Source organism: Musca domestica, unplaced genomic scaffold (assembly GCF_030504385.1).
Source record: "Musca domestica strain aabys unplaced genomic scaffold, Musca_domestica.polishedcontigs.V.1.1 24, whole genome shotgun sequence".
Taxonomy (NCBI): domain Eukaryota; kingdom Metazoa; phylum Arthropoda; class Insecta; order Diptera; family Muscidae; genus Musca; species Musca domestica.
Genome location: NW_026712272.1, coordinates 7039198 through 7057626, shown reverse-complemented (window position 1 = coordinate 7057626; position 18429 = coordinate 7039198). Strand labels below are relative to the sequence as shown.

The following is an 18429-nucleotide window of genomic DNA, read 5'->3' as shown; positions in this document are numbered from 1 at the left end:
CTAATTTACTACAAATTCTCGTATTTTTGAGTTCGAACTAGGGTTTTAAACCCCTACATTCGTATCAAATGTCCGTGTAGCCGAGTACGCCTCCCAAAAAAAGAAATACAGGGTGAGATAAAAAAAATGCAACAAAGTCAAACGCCATAACTTTTACATTTTTTTTAATTTTATTGAATGAAAGAAAAAATATTCGGAAATAGCATCAAATTTCAAAATAGGTTTAGATTTGTTCGAATTGGTCACCTTTGGCACGAATAATGGCCCTCAAATAGCCAATGAGACCGTCACACGCTGTCCGAATGTTGCTCTGCGGTATTTTGGTCCATCCCCGGCGATGCGCTTGCTTGAGGTGATCGACACTTTGGTATTTTTTAGGGCCAACCTTGCTTTCCAAAATACTCCAGACACAATAGTCCAATGGATTGGTATCCGGAGATGATTTTGGTGGCCGTTGTGCGCTGGAAATGAAGCGAGGAACCTCATTTTGTAACCTTTCTTGGTTGGCGCGTGCTGAGAGATATTTGCCGAATGGAATATTGCGATATGTTCAGCTAATGAGCCATTTTCGGCCACTGCAACGCTGATTTCGATAAAGTCGCTTCTTTACTTTTCGAACTATACACATGTTAACACAACAATTACCTTCCCCTTTAGAAAAATATAATCCGTATAACACATTTTTACATTGCCAGTATTTCTGGTCTCCCATCCAACGGCACGTGCATTCCCAATCAACCAGACAATTAATACATTTCGGGTAGAATGCAAAACTCAATGGTAAAAATTTAATTACGGCAATGACATTTACGTAGAAAACAAAACAGAAAGCAGAACAGTTTTTTTTCTACGTATACAATGAGGAGGGGGAGGGAGGGGTACCGTCTTTTTTTGCATGTGATTAGCAAGCAATGTGCATGATGGTATATCCCCACAGACAGGGAAGAAACTTCTTGTTGGTGGTCATTGCCATAACAAAATATTTCAAAACCAAAAAAAAATCTACTATTTGTTGTTTTTGTTTGCTTTTGTCAAAATGATTTGAGGTCAATGGTATATAGAAAAAAATACCAGACGTTCTTTTTTTATCAAAATCGACAAAAAAAATAATAAATAAATTTGTTAATGGAATCTCAGCAAACGTCATTGTTAAAGATTATTTTTAAAATATTTCACATGATTATATTGACTTTGGCTCCAGATTGAAATGCAAAACGCTTTGAACTGAACAAATTCCATGATAAGAAGCGCTGTAAGGCTTTTGACTTTCAGTTGAGAATTAGAGTCGTAATGAAACATGGAATGACATCATCCATCCATTTATCCATTCATGGATATCACTTTTGCAAATAAATACAAGGAGGAGGCATCATGTTGTTGAAATAATTGTTTTCTTCACATAGAAATGGAATTTTGTGATAACTTTAGGTTACAAAATGCTTTGGATTACAAATGACTATAAAATAAGAAAGGAAGGGTTATTAGTAAAATTATGGCTTTGAAAAAATAATTTTTCATTAAAATACCTGAATATTCCACTTCTTTCCAGAATTTCTTCTCTACGTCTCATTCAACTCAAAAATTGCATGCCAATTTTTCTCAATTTAAGAATAAACAAATCTATTTCAATTCCAATATTTCAATTTTAACGATTTTCATTTTCTTTTCGAAAGCTTTGCAAATTATTAAACAATGTTTTTTTTTTTCATTTTGCAAAAATATTGAATTGGGCACGGAACTTGTGTGTGATTGTTTGTTTATTCCTCTATTATTTGAGTAATTGGCTGTTGGTTGGTCGTGGTTTTTAAAAACTTCAAGGTCATCATTCATTCATTTATTATTTGGTTTATTTTTTCCTTCGCTTGTTCATTTTATTTTACAACAACAGCGACAATAACAAAAAATAACCACACTCAAAGTGTTATGAATTAATAGGTACCTACAAAAGAAATTGTAAACAGACAAATTATTATGGCGACTTACACACAGTAACATTTTTTATTACCTTTTTTGTAGTTGAAACCCCCGTTAAATTGAAAAATTCCCCCTCCCCCACTCTCTCTTCAATAGATATCTCCATTTTGTCTGGTGGTGGCCAAACGTTCAAGTGCACCACCACACACCCTTTAGATAATTATGACAAATTCAATGATAATCCAAGTAGAAATAGCTTTGTTTGCCGGCTGACCAAAAGAAAACTAACAGAAGTATTAAAGAAATAACAATAAAAACGGGTTATAAGAATGGACTTACAAACAATTTCTATCCTTATGGAAGTGGCGTGCAACAGATTTGCCATAAAACGTCTTCATTGAAATGACACTTTATTCACCTCTGCAACAGCGGCAAAACGTAATTTTCTCTTGGGAGGGTTTAATAATTTCTATTCGCCAAAATATTACCCGAGTTTTACCATTTATTTGCAGCAAAGACACTGATTTGTAAAATATTTGCGCCATTTTCTCCCTTGCATAACCAAGTCACAGATGTTTTCAGTGATTTCCTTCTCCCTCTGAGAATTGTCAAACTTGCATTGTTCCCTTTCCCACTCTTTTATTGATGTAATCAATAGAACGAGTTCAGTATAATTGTAGGAAACGCATAACAGATCACAGTCATCTTTATGAGGTTTTCTTTTAATAGATTCTATGCAAAAACCCCACCCACCAACCAACAAGAATGAAATAATAGATCTTTGTGGTTACATTACGTCGATAATAAAAATTTCAGCAATTAAAAAACAGACAACCAATGGAATTTTGTCTTTATCAATTTCTAACTATTCATTTACAACAGGGGAAATAGAAAGAGAAAGAGAGAGACTGAGAGAGTTGCCTTGCTGAGCATGTTTGCAACGGTGAACTTCTATGCTTGACAATGACAAAGTTTTCTCTTCCCCTTTACCTTCCAATTCGGCTCTATGAATGTCGTTTAATGCACTCAATAAAAGTAAATAAAAAGTTATTGCAATGCCTCTCAATTTCCTCTTTCCGTACTAGTAGTGCCAACTTTTTATAATCAAAAAATCGACTAAAATGATTTTTTACAGTTGCATGACAGTATCGTTTATGGCCTAGCGGTTAACTCTCCTGCCTAACAATGAAAGTTTCATTTAAAAGACAATTGGGTTCTTTAATGTGAATTCGGTTAGGAAAATACTTATAATCCTTTAAAAATCTTAATGTTTTTTCACTGCAACTTTAGTCAATTTCTCTATTCCGTGGAAGTGATGCTAACCAGATATAATAAAGAAACGCCATTTCCAAAAAAACAATGTATGTCTTTTTTGTAGACAATTGTGACTTTTAAGAGTAGTATGATTTTGTAAATGTTAAAATAACATATAGTCTACCAATTTAATAACCCTTTTCATGGGCTTCGAACCAGCAAAGATAACAAGAAAAACAACAACCACAATAAAGAAAAACCTTCATTACTTCAAAAAAAAAAAAAAAACATAACAATCACAGAAAACACCACCACCACAACTTAAAGAAATGAGTCATTGCTACTTGCAAAATTTTGAAAAAAATAAATCCAAACAATAAGCTTCCAAAAACATCTGAATTTATTATGCGTGCAGGTGGTTGTGGCTAGTTGGCTATGTTTGAATTACACTCTAGCTTTGTTTCTTTTTCATCAAACAAACCAATGACAAAATATTCCTACCACAAGTGGCGGTCATTATTATTCAATTGTATTGAATCATAAACCACGTTAATCTACACAGCGCGTAACAAGAAGTTGTAGGTTTCAAAGTACTTTTATAGAAAGTGTAATTTAAAAACATAAATCATCAGGCTACATTCATTTAATTTGTAAAGAGAGATTTCACTTTCATGTTGGTGGAGAAAACAACAACAAATATTAAATGATTACATTCACAAATGTTATTAAAAATTCTTGAAGGCATACCAAGTTTGGTTAGAGTGATGGTCATTTAACTTATTCCGATGTGAAAGAAATGAAAGATGTGTGGGATTTTTTTGGTTGGCCTTGGAAAGGTCTTAATCTGCTAAAGACATGGAGATTTTTTTGTTTTACAACATTTTTGGAATTCTTCCATTGTCTATTGGAGAAGAAATTTTGATCGAGATTTCATTTTGCATGGACATTTTAGATTGATTTGATTGAAGGAAATGATGATTGAAACGTCGAGAGTCTTAACATTGGACATTAAGTTGGTTCTACCGAAATTTCTAATTTAATCAAGCTAAAATGTACATTTATAAATTCGAATACGAGAATTTGGACCCAGTTTTTGTTCTCTATTAAATTCGAAGTAAGTGTTAGAGGCTTTTTCTGCATACCCATTTAAAGCTATCTTTTTATGATTTGATTTTGAATAAAAAATCTTGACATCATTGAAACAAAATTACAATTAAGATTTTTTAAGACATTCAATGATTAGTTGAAAAAATTGGATTTTTGTAAAGATAAGAGTATTAAGTAGTTAAAAATTATTTATAAGCGGAAATTTATAGTTATGGATAGTTGAATTGATGACATTTGTCACAGTATGAACAAATCCAACAACCTTAATGTCAGTGCTTTTGGCGATTTTTCTATAATGACTTTTTTCAGATAGCAAGTTGATATTACTATTAAGGAACCAGGAAATTTAACATAGATGCAATAAAGTGTCCACCCATTCTGACACTAAATAACGTTTATTGGAGTTAACTTTCGTTAATTTACAATTATTTATAGTTGAATTGATGACTTTGGTCTAATAATTAAAAAACGCATTTGTTCTCTGTCAACGTTTTTGCCGTTATTTTTATAATGTCGTTTTTTTCGATAACAAGTTGGCATCACTAGGACAAAACTAGGAAATAAAAACAGATGCAGCAACATTGTCACCCCCATTCTGGCATTAATATTTTATTGAATTGATTTTCATTGAAAAGAAAAAAATGATGTGAGGAGTTTTGTACGAGTGAAGAATTATTATTTTTATGTCTCTTAATAACAAATCAGTTCTTTCAAATGAAGCGCAGGGTTTGGCATAAGTGTTCACGGTTAACATACGTGCTTAGCAAGGGAGACATATGAAGTAAGAGAGAGAGAGAGAGAGAGAGAGAGAGAGAGAGCAATTTCATATTTGGTCAAAAGTCATTGCTACGCCAAAAATGAGTGTGTTCCCGCGCAATCTGTTCACAAAAATATTTAGCTAACATATTTCTTTTGTTTGCTGAAGATCTAATGAACTCCTTTGGAAACAAATGACATGATATCGGAAACTATCCATTGACTACGCTTTGAAGGACCCTTGGGTCTATAAACATCTAAATTAATTAAAAAAAACCAGTAAAATATTTTTCCCCACCTCATCATATTTTGTAAGCCTTGTTTAAGTTCAAGAGTAAAATAATTAACACCTCCATGTTAACTGTTACCATTTAGGTTTGTAAATCTATTTAACCTCAATGGAAATCAGACACCTTTTTTACATTGTCGCCACATTTAAAACTAATTCGCTTTTTTCTCTTGTTTCCTTTCAGCTTGGCATTTTTGTAAACAATAAACTTTGAGCGTGCATCGAAAGCTTCACACTGTCGTCATTCAATATTTATAAATTATGACCCTACCAACACGTCCAGCGCCGGCCCCGCCAGGATCAAGAGCACAAGTTGCCGCCGCCACCGCCAATGCAAGCCTTGAACAGTTACGTTTACAACTACAACAACAGCAACAATTACAAAGACAAAATTCAATTGGATCCAAACTAATCAAGTTACCACCACCACCCAAAGTTCCTCAACCAGTCGTTAATGGCGGCGTAAATGGTCCTAATGCTGTCAATGGTTCCATTACAAGGAAATTTCCCCAGGCACGTTATGCCCCAGCCACCAATTGGGATGATTCACCATTTGATCTGTTAGGTGGGACAACAACTACAACAACAAATGGCAAGAAACCACCACCACCTCGGCCGCCACCACCAAAAATACCAGCAAAAAAACATCCTGCACCCACACCACCACCGGTTCAACAATCATCCAGCGGTTCCAATATATTGAGCAATATTTTCCATCGCAAGAAATCCTCAAGGGCTCCCACGCCAAATTCCTCAGCAAGAATTTATGGTACTGCCACATATGGCACGGCTGCTGCAACAACAATAACCACAGGCACAACTTCCAACAGCAATAGCACAAATTCCTGGAACAATGCCTGGAATACACAACAGACAACCACAACAACAACAACAGCAACCAATGGTGAACCCCAACTAATTAGCTTTGATTCACCACCCAGCTCTCCCACATTTACCCAAAAATCCAACAGCGATTGCCTGAGTGTGGATAGCTTTAGTTCCGATTCCAATTTCAGTTCACCCAACAACGGTAGTGTTTCCCAGCCCGAAAGTGGCTTTGAAGATGATTTCTCTGCTGCCGCCGGACGTTCAAGGCCGGCAACAACAAGTCCCCTGGATCCCTGGGAAACGATAGATGCCTTCGGTCCACCCGATCCGGCGTCAGTACATCAAGCACCTCGCTATGGCACCATTGGCACGGCGCCGGTACGTAATCTCAATGTGGTCAATTCACGGGTACAAAACAGCACCGACAATCCCCTGTGTAATGGCAAAAGTCTTGTGCCGCCTGCACCAACGCTTAATATGCCCACAATAATCAAACCGAAAATCTCACAAAAGCCTAAGGCACCCAAACCACCAACATTGGCAAAACCAACGAATGGCTTGAGTTTATATTCTGATTTGCCAACACCACCATCACCACCATCACCACCAATGCCTCAGTGTGCACCTCCACCACCTCCTCCCCAGGTCGTGGCTGGAGGACTAGGAGGATCATCGTACCCCTCTAAACCGGCAGTTTCATTGCTGGATGTCATATCGGGTAAAGTTGATGCTATACACTTGGATGCGGGCAGTCAAATGAATGAGTATGGTGCCGGTGCAACAGATGAACGGCCATATGGCATAGCTTTATATGATTTCCAAAGTACAGAGGAGGGTGATTTATGTTTTAGGGTAAGTTATTTCCCAAGTGGATACTTTTGAACACATGGGAAGGTCTTGGAATTTCTTGGGTGCAAAAGACAAAACCTCTATGGTTTAAAGAATACCTATAGAGGTCTCTCTGGTCTATAGTAGACGTAGAAGTCTTCTATGGTCTGTAGAAGACTCAGATGTTTACGGTCTATGTTGTCAAAGAAGACATAGAAGTCTTTCATTGTCTTAAGAAGACCTCAAGGTCTTCTATTGTCTATAGAAGACCTTGATGTGTTCTATTGTCCAGACCTTTAGGTCTTCTATTGTTTATAAGATACCTTGAGGTCTTCAGTTGTCTATAGAAGACCTTGAGGTCTTTTAATGTCTGAAGAAAACATTGAGGTCTTTTAATGTCTATAGAAGACCTTGAGGTCTTCTATTGTCTATAGAAGGCCTTGAGGTCTTCTATTGTCTATAGAAGACCTAGAGGTCTTCTATTGTCTATAGAAGACCTTGAGGTCTACTATTATCCATAGAAGATCTTGAGATCTTCTATTGACTATGGAAGACGTTGTGGTCTTCTATTGTCTGTAGCAGACCTAGATGTCTTATTGTCTATAGCAGACATTGAGGTCTTCTATTGTCTATGACAGACCTAAAGGCATTCTATTGTCTATGGAAGACCCAGAGGTCTTCTATTATCCATAGAAGACCTAGAAGTTTTCTATTATCCATAGAAAACCTTAAGATGTTCTCTTGTCCTGGAGGTTTTGATTGCATAGTAGAATTCTTGTTAATTATTTATCCGGTAGCTTATATTTTTCATTTTTTTTCTTTCTGTTGCAGGAAAATGAAAAAATCTATTTGCTTGAGCAAGTTAGTGAATCGTGGTATAGGGGACGTACACGTTCTGGCTGTGAGGGTATATTTCCCATTAATTATGTTGAAATTAAAGTGCCACTAACTGCAAAAGCGCCAACACCGCAACCAACAGCAGCATCAGCAGCGGCGCTATCCTCAAATTATTCATCCACATCAGCAACAACAACAACATATGATACAACATATCCTCCAACAACAAATAGTACAAGTGATGACTTGAAAATAAGATGTTTATACAATTTCCCAGCCGAGGTAGAGGGTGATTTGGCAATAAAAGTAAGTCCAGCAACGTCTCTTTACAGAACATAACCTCAAATTAATGTATTTTCTATTTATGGTCTCTTTGCAGGAAAATGAAATCGTCACCATATTATATAGAATCAACGAAGACTGGTTATATGGTGAAGTTAATGGCTGTCAGGGACAATTTCCGGCGAACTTCCTTGAATATGTGCCATCCAACATACCAATGCCTTAAATTTACACATTGTTTTTCGTTTTTTTAAATGCTAATTTATAAACACTTTTAGAATTCCTCCTATTTTTTAATTCTACAAAAAGGAAAGAAAAGAAAATAGTTTAGTGAATATCAAACGAGATCAATCAAATGAAACATAGTACGTATACATTACCCTAGGACCCTAAAATTTATTATCCCATATGGAAATTTTGTCTATGCTTTGTTTTCCTACTACTACTACTACTAATTTATATTTGGAAAATTTATGCGAAAAATCCATGGAAAAAATAAAAGTCTTTCAAAAAGTATTTTTATAATATTACACCCCCAGCCCTTAAAACTTTAAATTTTGTATAAGTAAACATAAAACAAGAAACAAACCATAACCAAAACGAGTCACAATTCACAATTGCTTAGAATTTAAAATTTAAAAAAACAAAACAAAAATGAAAATGTATTAAATGTTATTTGCTGCAAACTTTATACTTTGATTTAAAACTTGTTTGTATATAGATTTATTGCTATTATTATTAATTATTATTATTATGATTTGATTATTGCCGATTTGATATAAATTTAGCCATGCTGCTCATAAAGTACTACTACCCACAGGATGCTTGCTTGCAACACAAATTACATACGTTTATGTCCTAGCAAAGAAAGAGAAACACAATTACAAAAACAAATCAATTGTTCAATTCTATTACGATTTATAATTTCGTTTATTAACTTTGTTCTCTTTTTTTATTTTTCAATTATTTGTCATCATCCAAAAAGCAACAATAACTTCTTTCTATCGTCGTCATTGTTTACAAATTGTGATTTACATATTTACTCTATTATGCTTCGTTTATATATTCTTTTTTTTTTTCTCTCATATTTATATATCAAAAAGAATTTGCTTAAAACGAAAATAAAGAAGAAAAAAACTTAAGCTTAAAATTAAATGCTTATTTTTTTCACATATTAAAATCCATTAAAAAACTACTGCTGCCAATTTGTCTAATTTGTTGTTTATCAAATGTTTTGTTTTCTCTCTACAATTCTTCATGTTTTGAGGGGAATTTCTTCAGTATGGCATGATATAGATTATAAAAAGCATACACCGAAACGGAAACAATCACCAGCAGGGCACCACCAAAGGCCATGCTCAAAAAGTTACCATCAATAATGCCCGTCGATGTGTGACGTCGTGTGGACCAAATTTCTTCTGTGCTAGCCGGATTATCCTGCTGTTGGGCAGTGCGTTCGGCCATCAAACGTTTCATGGTATTCAAACGTTCGCGTAACACCTCCACAGATTCGGTATTTAAGTCATCTATTTTGTTCAATTTTAATCAGAAAAAAGACACTATTTACTATTTTCTATTACTATTTTCATTTAATTTTAAAAAATTACATACCACCAGCTCCAGGCACATTTTGATAGTCAGCCATGTTGTTATTCTTTATTTTTGTTTTATTATAAAACAATTTTATTTTAAATATCTAAAACTTTTCAATTTCTTCACTTTTGATCGATGATGAAAAAAATAGAAGGGATGCTGTATGTTGACTTTAATATGCATGCAACTCCTGAAAGTATGCTACAGCTAGGGCGCATGCTTGAAAATAGCTAGGTATTGCCAACCATTTATTTGAGGGTGAAAGCCACTTTAGACTTAATGATTCGTTAACGATAATGGCAAATTCAAATGTGAAGAATTCTCTCTTCTGCATGCAAATTTAAGAAATTATGCAATCATTGCTCTGTTCGATAACCGCTTTTTCCTTTGTGATATCGAAATAATAGTAGACATTAAGGCCCATTTATTAGGTCGTGTAAAGGGCGAAACGAACGGCCGTATGACAAAGCTTTATATGATTTCCAAAGTACCGAGGAGGGTGATTTATGTTTTAGAGTGGAAATTTTTGCAATTATTGTTCTGTTCCAGATCTGCAAGAATGTAAAATTTTTAACTACGAAATGTTGTTAAATAAATAATTTTGGAAAAATATGATAAACATATGATTGCATGACTTTACCTTCCTAATTCTACCATGGCCGTAATAAGCAAATTCATACTTAAATGACCAATAAAAACGTTTATTTGTTACAGGTGGCTCCACTAAATATTTATAGTGGTGTGGGGGATCATAAATTCGATTCCGCCCGACTTTTGTCTTTTCTTACTTCTTTGGTATTGTTAAAAGGCAAAATGTAACAAGGCATTTGCCTTTGTAAAAACCCAGTGATGCTTTCCGTTAGTATGTATATTCCGCACCGGATATAAAGTAAATTTCATGGTAGAAAAATACAGGTAGACGCATCAACGCTTGGCCACATTGATATGTCAAAAAATGTAAATGTTTTTTGAAATATAAGTAGATTTGTATATGTTTTCTTATACGACGTGACTTGGAGGTTATTATAATTCGCGTTTTTCAACAAAATTTTACAAATTTTAATAATTTTTCATTCAATATTTTCAATTCCAAAAATGGATTGAAAGTTCATTGTCCCAGCAGCTGTGTCGATGCGTCTACCTATATTCTTTTACCATGGTAAATTCGGTCGTGAGAATATCAATTTTTCTATAGTAAATTCGGTTGAATAAATTAAGCAATAAATTCTATTTAAGGGGAGTAATTCGTAATCCCCAACCATTATGTTCTAGATTTTCAACATCCATTGGTGAAAGGTCTTTTGTTGTAAGAGCTGTGATATTGTGGAATCAGTTTTCTTTGGCTTTAAGAAATTTTAACTATACTAGTTTTCTATTTATGCTTAAAGTGGTTGAATATCTGCTCCTAAATGCATAATCTACATATTTGTAGTTGTTGCGTCTGTTTATTATAGGATTTCCAGTTTTTCTTTTTTGGTCTGGAGAACCTCTTTATTATCTTCTTAATTCAAGTTCCTATTATTATTAGTTATTTTCTGTTTTAGACTTGTTTAGTTGAAGACGGTTAATCGAAGTATATCGTTTTATTGAATTCTTAACATAAATTAATAGTTTCAAGTCTGTTACCATTAAAATCTATTAATTATAATAAAAAAATATAAAATCTCTGAATGCATTTTTTTCAAATTAGGAATTGTTCCAGGGATTAATTTTCCTTATTTATTCGATGTTGAGCTTGCTTTTAATGTAACAAAATCGATTAGTCAATAGTCGACTGATATATCCCTTGCACTGATTAAAATATCGGTTGAGAGATTCCCATTTCAAAACAACAACAAATAACACGTGCAACAAGAGACAATCAGCAAAGGAACGAAAACGCGTATTTTTTGTTTTATTAAAAAATAACATAAATTATGGGTTTAACTAAACAATATTTGGCCTATAGGGCCATTGATAGCTTTAATATTGTGGCCAGTGGTCGTTCAAATGTTAACTTTGTGATTTACAATAAAATCGAGGGCCGTTATGTGGTCTCGGCGGCAGCCGAAAATGTGATTCTCTGGGATTTGAGGTAAGTTTGGAAACAATTCCAAAGAAATAATCGTATTAATTTGAAATTTAATTTAGATTGGGAGAACGTGTCCTAACCTTGCGTCGTGATAAACAAGAAGTCACTGCATTGCGGGTTTCTCCGGATCGTCTACATGTTGCTGTGGGCTATAATGATGGTGTTGTGGAAATATTCGACTTAACAAATCCCCAAAATTCCGTTTGCTCTTTGGCTTTGCATAAAAGTGCAATTTCTATTCTGCGTTATGATGAGCAGGGCATTCGCTTGGTGTGCGGCAGTTTAGATTGTGAAATGACCGTGGTAGATGTGGTGGAACAGGCGGGTCGTCAACGTTTAATTGGACACAATGCTCCCGTGACAGATGCCCATTTCATGGAACGTTTCAACGAGCAAAGCATCGTGGTGAGCAGTTCCAAGGATACACAAATTAAATTCTGGAACTTGGAAACCCAATTTTGTTTCAAAACTGTTGTTGATAATCGTACTGAGGTGTGGGCTTTGGCATTTATCAAGGATTTAATGGTGGCTGGTAGCGGTGAATCGACATTAAATGTTTATCGCCTCAAGTCGAGGGATACTACCCAGGTGGACCAAACAATAGAGTCAGCAGTTGAGGGTTTGTCCATTGATGATGAAGACACAATAAGTCCAATATCCATTAGCAATTGTGGTGTCATACAAAGAGCTGGCAAGGGAAGGTGTGTTAATCTGGTGGCTGATGCCTCGGAAAGGGTGATTTCCTGCCATGGCACGAATGATTTAATTGAAAACTTTTACATTTGCACCGATGATGAAGCCAAGAAACGCTTGGCCAAACGTTTGAAAAAAGCCAAGAAATCGGAGGAGAATGAAACACCCGATTCCGGGGATATTAGCCTGTCGGATGAAATAAAACGTCTGGAAAGCATTAAAGTTAAACAAAAAATAAAATCCATTGATATTTTGCTGGGCGCCAGAGATGAGCTGAGAGTTTTGGTCAGTTTGGCCAATAACACGCTGCACCTGTATAGCCAAGAAGCCAGTTTTAAGAGACAGGCTTCTGCGAAAGAGGAGACTGTGAAACTTCTCAGGTCAATCAATCGCCAAGGCCACCACTCTGAGGTTAGAAGTGTTTGTTTCAGTTCCGATTCCTTGGCCATTGGTTCGGGATCGGCTGAATCCTTTAAATTTTGGAATCGTGATTCAATGCAATGTTTGCGCTCGGTGCCAGCAGATTATGTGTTGTGTTCCACATTTGTGCCCGGCGATAGATATATATTGTTGGGCCTGAAATCGGGAAAACTTTTGATTGTGGATGTTGGTTCGGCCGATGTGGTGGAAGAAATTCCCGCCCATGACAATGAATTGTGGTCGATTGCCTTATTGCCGGATCAAAAAGGTTGTGTTACGGGTAGCAGTGATGCCACCGTGAAAATTTGGACGTTTGAATTGATTGATAATCCCGAGGATAAAATGGATGTGGACAATGAGGATGAAGCGGATAATTTACAAAGAGTAAAATATGGCAAGGTGTTGTCATTGTTGCACAAAAACACCCTGAAATTGGAGGAGACTGTTTTGTGTGTCAAAGTTAGTCCTGATATGAAATATTTGGCTGTGGGCCTCTTGGATTCCACGGTGAAGATATTCTTCTTGGACACGTTTAAGTTTTATTTGTCTTTGTATGGCCATAAGTTGCCGGTTCTCTGTATGGATATATCCTATGATTCCTCGTTAATTGCCACTGGATCCTCCGATAGGAATGTCAAGATATGGGGTCTGGATTTTGGTGATTGCCATCGTTCGTTGTTTGCCCATGATGACTCGGTTATGGGTCTACAATTTATACCCAATACCCATATGTTCTTCACCTGCGGTAAAGATGGTAAAATCAAACAATGGGATGCTGATACCTTTGATAAAATCATAACATTGCCGGGCCACATTGGAGAGGCCTATAGTTTGGCGGTAAGTCCCAATGGACGTTTTTTGGTTTCCTGTGGTTCCGATAGGTGTTTGCGTTTGTTTGAACGTACCAATGAACCTATAGTTTTGCAAGACATCCAAGAAGAGGAACGCGAGGAAATGGAAAATCAACAATTGGCCACGGGAGAAGATCATGCAGTGCCCCTATTGCCGGGCCTAAAATTGGCTTCCCGCAAAACTGTGGGCTCTGAAAAGGCGGCAGAATCTATACTGGAATGTTTGGAAATTTGCCAAAAATATGAAGCCGATGAAGATGATAAGCCTGAATTGCATCCCTTGATGCGGGCCTTAAATGTTACAAATCCACAAGATTTCCTATTAGTTACATTGGCCCGGATAAGAGCCTCCGATTTGGAGGAGGCTCTATTGCTACTGCCATTCTCAAATGTTTGTGAGCTGTTAGAAAAACTCCCCGCCGTATTGGAAAAACGTTCCGACGAAATAGAGCTGTTAACCAAAGTTGTCTTGTTCCTCTTCAAGGTCCACATGAAACCCATAACCGGTGCGAAACATATGAAACCTTTATTGGAGGATCTAATCAGAGCTTTGAAACGAGATGTGAGTTCGTTGAGAGATGTCATTGGTTTAAATCTTCACAGTTTGGCGTTGATCCAGCATGACATTGAGGAACGTGAAGGTGTTGAACTCTTCCGTGAAGCAACACAAGAGCGCAAGAAACGTGATAAGAAACGACGGGAAGGTATCAAACGACAACTCATACACATGGCCTAGAATTTAGTTACGAGTTATTTTTTTGTTAGTTTTAATTATATAAAGAAAACAAAACATATAATGTAATATTTTTAATACATTTATTAAACAAAAAAAAAATGGAGATCGTTTCATGGTTAGAGGGGGTCCAGAAAATTGGGAATGGAATGGGTTGTTACGGAAATCAAATTTGCATAATTGTTTGTTGTACTTTTACGTGGAAAGGGTTTTGATCATTAATTACAAATACCTGCCTTGGGGTAAGCCGTTGTCTGGTTTCCATTTTGATGAGCACAGCCTAGAAAGGGAAGAGAAGGCAAAGCAAAACGATAAAATTTATTAAAATAAACACGCAGATAAGTTAGGCTAGGACGAACTTTTAATACCCTCCATCATTTTAAAGAAAATCGAAAAATTTCCCAAAAAATAAAAGATCCGCAGAAAAATACCTCCCAAATGAAACCCCTTATATGGAGGCTAGACTTCCACAAACATTTTTCTGTCATAGGCTATAGTACCCATTACGAACTTCAAATACCAAATTTGAAACAATTATGGTGAATAATGTCGATAAAATAATCAAAATATCGAATATGGGGTGCTATTCGAAGACGTGGACCTGCATAGGCAATTTTCTGTCATAGGCTCTAGTATCCATTACGAACTTCAAATACGAACTTTTAAACGATTTCCGTAAAAAGTGTCGCTAAAACCATCAAAATACCGAATATCGGGAGGTATCGTTATATGGGGGCTATACAAAGACGTGGACCTGCAGAGACAATTTTCTGTCATAGGTTCTAGTATCCATTACGAACTTCAAATACGAACTTTTAAACAATTTCGGTAAACAAGTGTCGCCAAAACTATCAAAATACCGAATATTGGGAGGTATCGTTATATGGGTGCTATACGAAGACGTGGACCTGCAGAGGCAATTTTCTGTCATAGGCTGTAGTGCCTATTACGAACTTTTAATACCAAATTTTAAAGAATTCCGGTAACAAAGTGTCGCTAAAACCATCAAAATACCGAATATAGGGAGGTATCGTTATATGGGGGCTATGCGAAGACGTGGACCTGCATAGGCAATTTTCTGTAATAGGCTCTAGTATCCATTACGAAACTCAAATACGAAATTTCAATCTATTCCGGTAAATAATGTCGTTGCAATCATCAAAATACCGAATATTGGGAGGTATTGTTTTATGGAGGCTACACGAAGTCGTGGACACGCAGAGGCAATTTTCTGTCATAGGCTCTAATATCCATTGCGAACTTCAAATACGAAATTTTAAACAATTCCGGTAAAAAGGTGTCGCTAAAATCATCAAAATACCGAATATAGGGAGGTATCGTTATATGGGAGATATATTAAAACGTTGACCGACGTGGCCCATTTATTAGCTGAACCTGCCTACTGGCAAAATACCACTGTGAGAAAAATTTTAACATTCTATATCAATACGTTCGGAAGATAGCCTGATTACAACAGACAAATAGACGGACATCACTAAGTCGAACTTTACGATGATCAAGAATATTTATACTTTGCTAGGTCTTACATGAGTTTTTCGAGGAGTTACACACGTAATGACAAACTTAATATACCCTCCGTATAATGGTGCAGGGTAGAAAACTGGGTTCTTTAAATAACTCACCACCACATCGCGAGAAAATTCCCGGTGGCCGATAGCTCAACTTTTGAATGGTACATTTTTCTATGGGCGCCGTTGGCTTAATATAATTCGAAGCATTGGCCCATGGCAAGGGCTGCTTAGGGGGCAAACAATTTGGTATGTAGCTCAGTTTATAGGTGGTACATTTCTCCATCGGTCCCTCGGCATGGCCCACACCCGGCCTTGGCAAAATGGGTGCAGGACGACGATGTTCACAAACATTCAATGGCATATAGGATAATTTATTAATGGTACACTTCTCCACAGAGCCAATGGCACGTCCTATGGCGGCCATGGGTTTAATGGGTGAACGACGAGTCGAGGGTTTTGAGACAAAATCATGTTTTTGGGTGGTCATAAAATACATTGGCCCCGAGGGTTTAATACAATTCTCTTTGGGTCTAATGGGTGCGGTACGTTCACCACAGCAATTGGGTTGATAGGATAATTTCTGCACCGTACAACGTTCCATGGGACCTTTGGGCATTTCCAAGCCATTGATGGGTAATATCGGTGCTGGGCGACAACAACGACCATCGGGACCAATGTAACTTAATTTGTACACCGTGCCATTATCATTTGTCTCGGTGCCTAACGCTTTCAGGCCACTGATGGGCAGTATGGGTGCCATGCGGGTGATTTGACAATTTGGTATATAACTCAAATTATAGGTGGTACAGAGATTTTCATATTTTGGCGGTACACAGCGTACCTTTTCCGCCCATGGCATGGGCTCTTTGGGGGGAATACACAATGGCAAATAACTCAGTTTTTGCACCGTACATTGTTCGCCTGGACCAGTAGGCCGTACATAGTTATACGTTTGCACAATGGGTTTGGGTGGTGGATGTTGGCACACATCCACCGGCATATAGGATAATTTGTTTACCGTACATTTTTCCAAGGGATCACAGGGTTTCCATATTCCGGGACGGGGTCTTATGGGTTGACGTCTACAGAAGCCTTTGGGAACAAAATCGTGTTTTTGTGAGGACACAGCATAAATAGGCCCCTGAAATTTTAAACCATTCTCCTTGGGTCGTATTGCCTGACAGCGGGCCACATTACAGTGCGGCATATAGGAGAGTTTTTGTACAGTACATTTTTCCAAGGGTTCCTTGACTGATCGTATATTATTACAGGGTCTTATGGGCTTGGCGCGATAACACTCAGCTCCGCAATTTTGAATGTATGACCTCTTGTAAATTGTATCTGTTTCCATGGGTTCATTGGAACGCAAAAGACTTGGATTTGGTCGTATGGGTTGGGTCCGTGGTGGCTGTTGATAACAACAGCTGGAATAATCGCCACAATCACAAGGGCAGTTATTGCAGCCGCTCTGAGGGCATTGTGTAAATTCTGGTGGCACATGACACGGGTCACAGTAATCACCACACGCCGACTGATCCATGGGCACTTCACACATGACTTGTCTATTGCGGGAAGAGGAGGGAGTGTTATTACAATGTTGTTTATTTGGGTGTATTCTTACCCTTCCATTCTTCCCAAAGCGAAATTTGTTTCAAAATTCAGTTAGAGGTTTGCTATTTTCAAAATCCTGTTTTCAATGACGGGGACTTACAAAAATGAAATATAGAACAAAATTTTGATTTTTTCCAAAGACAACACAAAACAATTAGAAAACTGTTATAAAAAATACGAAGTGAAATAAAATAGTTTTTGGGATCAACATTTCAAGGCCCCCTATGATGGATTATATTTTGGGTGTAACTAATAGTGTTCCTTGTAGACTTTTCATAAAAGTTATTCTGCCTTGGAGAATGTACCAAAAAATAAACATAACTTGGACTTGACCGGGACGAACTTTTTATATCCTCGCCCATGTAAAAAATTCATTCATGACCATGAATGAAAGCAAAAAATGTCGGAAATAGCATCAAATTTTAGAATAATTTTAGATTTATTCGAATTGGTCAACTTTGGCACGAATTATGGCCTTCAAACGGCCAATGAAACCGTCACACTCTGCCCGAATGTTGCTCTGCGGTATTTTGGCCCATTCCCGGCGAAACGCTTGCTTGAGGTGATCGACACTTTGGACTTTTTAGGGCCAACCTTGCTTTCCAAAATACTCCAGACACAATAGTATATAATATAATAGGATTGGTATCCGGAGATTTTGGTGGCCATTGTGCGCTGGAAATGAAGAGAGGAATCTCATTTTTTAACCATTCACGTGCTGAGTGCGATGGTGCTGAGTCCTGTTGGAATGTTTAAGGTCTGCGGCCAAAATATTTCCGTGTTTTCACGATAGTATTCGGCATTTATTCTGATGCCACGGTCGATTATAA

General features: G+C 36.8%; 4 protein-coding genes and 1 long non-coding RNA gene across 5 annotated transcripts in view; 2 read left to right on the top strand and 3 right to left on the bottom strand.

The window, feature by feature from the left end:
• The window catches only part of LOC101897227 (SH3 domain-containing protein 19), a 28539-nt gene extending 19578 nt beyond the window's left edge, over positions 1-8961 (top strand). The window contains exons 2-4 of the mRNA XM_005183595.4: positions 5505-7000; positions 7808-8119; positions 8193-8961. Coding sequence (XP_005183652.1) covers positions 5582-7000; positions 7808-8119; positions 8193-8321 — 1860 coding nt within the window. The 5' untranslated portion in view covers positions 5505-5581 and the 3' untranslated portion in view covers positions 8322-8961. The remainder of the gene's footprint in view (positions 1-5504; positions 7001-7807; positions 8120-8192) is intronic.
• LOC109612606 (uncharacterized) lies at positions 803-2863 on the bottom strand. Its single transcript, XR_002194599.2, has 3 exons — positions 2254-2863; positions 1527-2198; positions 803-1456 (listed from the first exon to the last, which is right to left on the bottom strand). It is a non-coding gene; the product is annotated as an uncharacterized LOC109612606 (long non-coding RNA).
• A 360-nt stretch (positions 8962-9321) lies between the features above and the next one.
• LOC101897408 (uncharacterized) lies at positions 9322-9960 on the bottom strand. Its single transcript, XM_005183596.4, has 2 exons — positions 9707-9960; positions 9322-9621 (listed from the first exon to the last, which is right to left on the bottom strand). Exons 1-2 carry the CDS (start codon positions 9738-9740, stop codon positions 9341-9343), a joined length of 315 nt encoding a protein of 104 aa, XP_005183653.1. The 5' UTR covers positions 9741-9960; the 3' UTR covers positions 9322-9340.
• A 1537-nt stretch (positions 9961-11497) lies between these two features.
• Positions 11498-14553, top strand: LOC101898607 (WD repeat-containing protein 3). The gene is made up of 2 exons (XM_005183603.4): positions 11498-11762; positions 11819-14553. Exons 1-2 carry the CDS (start codon positions 11605-11607, stop codon positions 14457-14459), a joined length of 2799 nt encoding a protein of 932 aa, XP_005183660.1. The 5' UTR covers positions 11498-11604; the 3' UTR covers positions 14460-14553.
• On the bottom strand, positions 14523-17778 carry LOC101898783 (stabilizer of axonemal microtubules 1). Its single transcript, XM_005183604.4, has 3 exons — positions 17610-17778; positions 16100-17550; positions 14523-14736 (listed from the first exon to the last, which is right to left on the bottom strand). The coding sequence occupies exons 1-3, from the start codon at positions 17615-17617 to the stop codon at positions 14675-14677; spliced, it is 1521 nt and encodes a 506-aa protein (XP_005183661.1). The 5' UTR covers positions 17618-17778; the 3' UTR covers positions 14523-14674.
• Between the last annotated feature and the right edge of the window lie 651 nt (positions 17779-18429).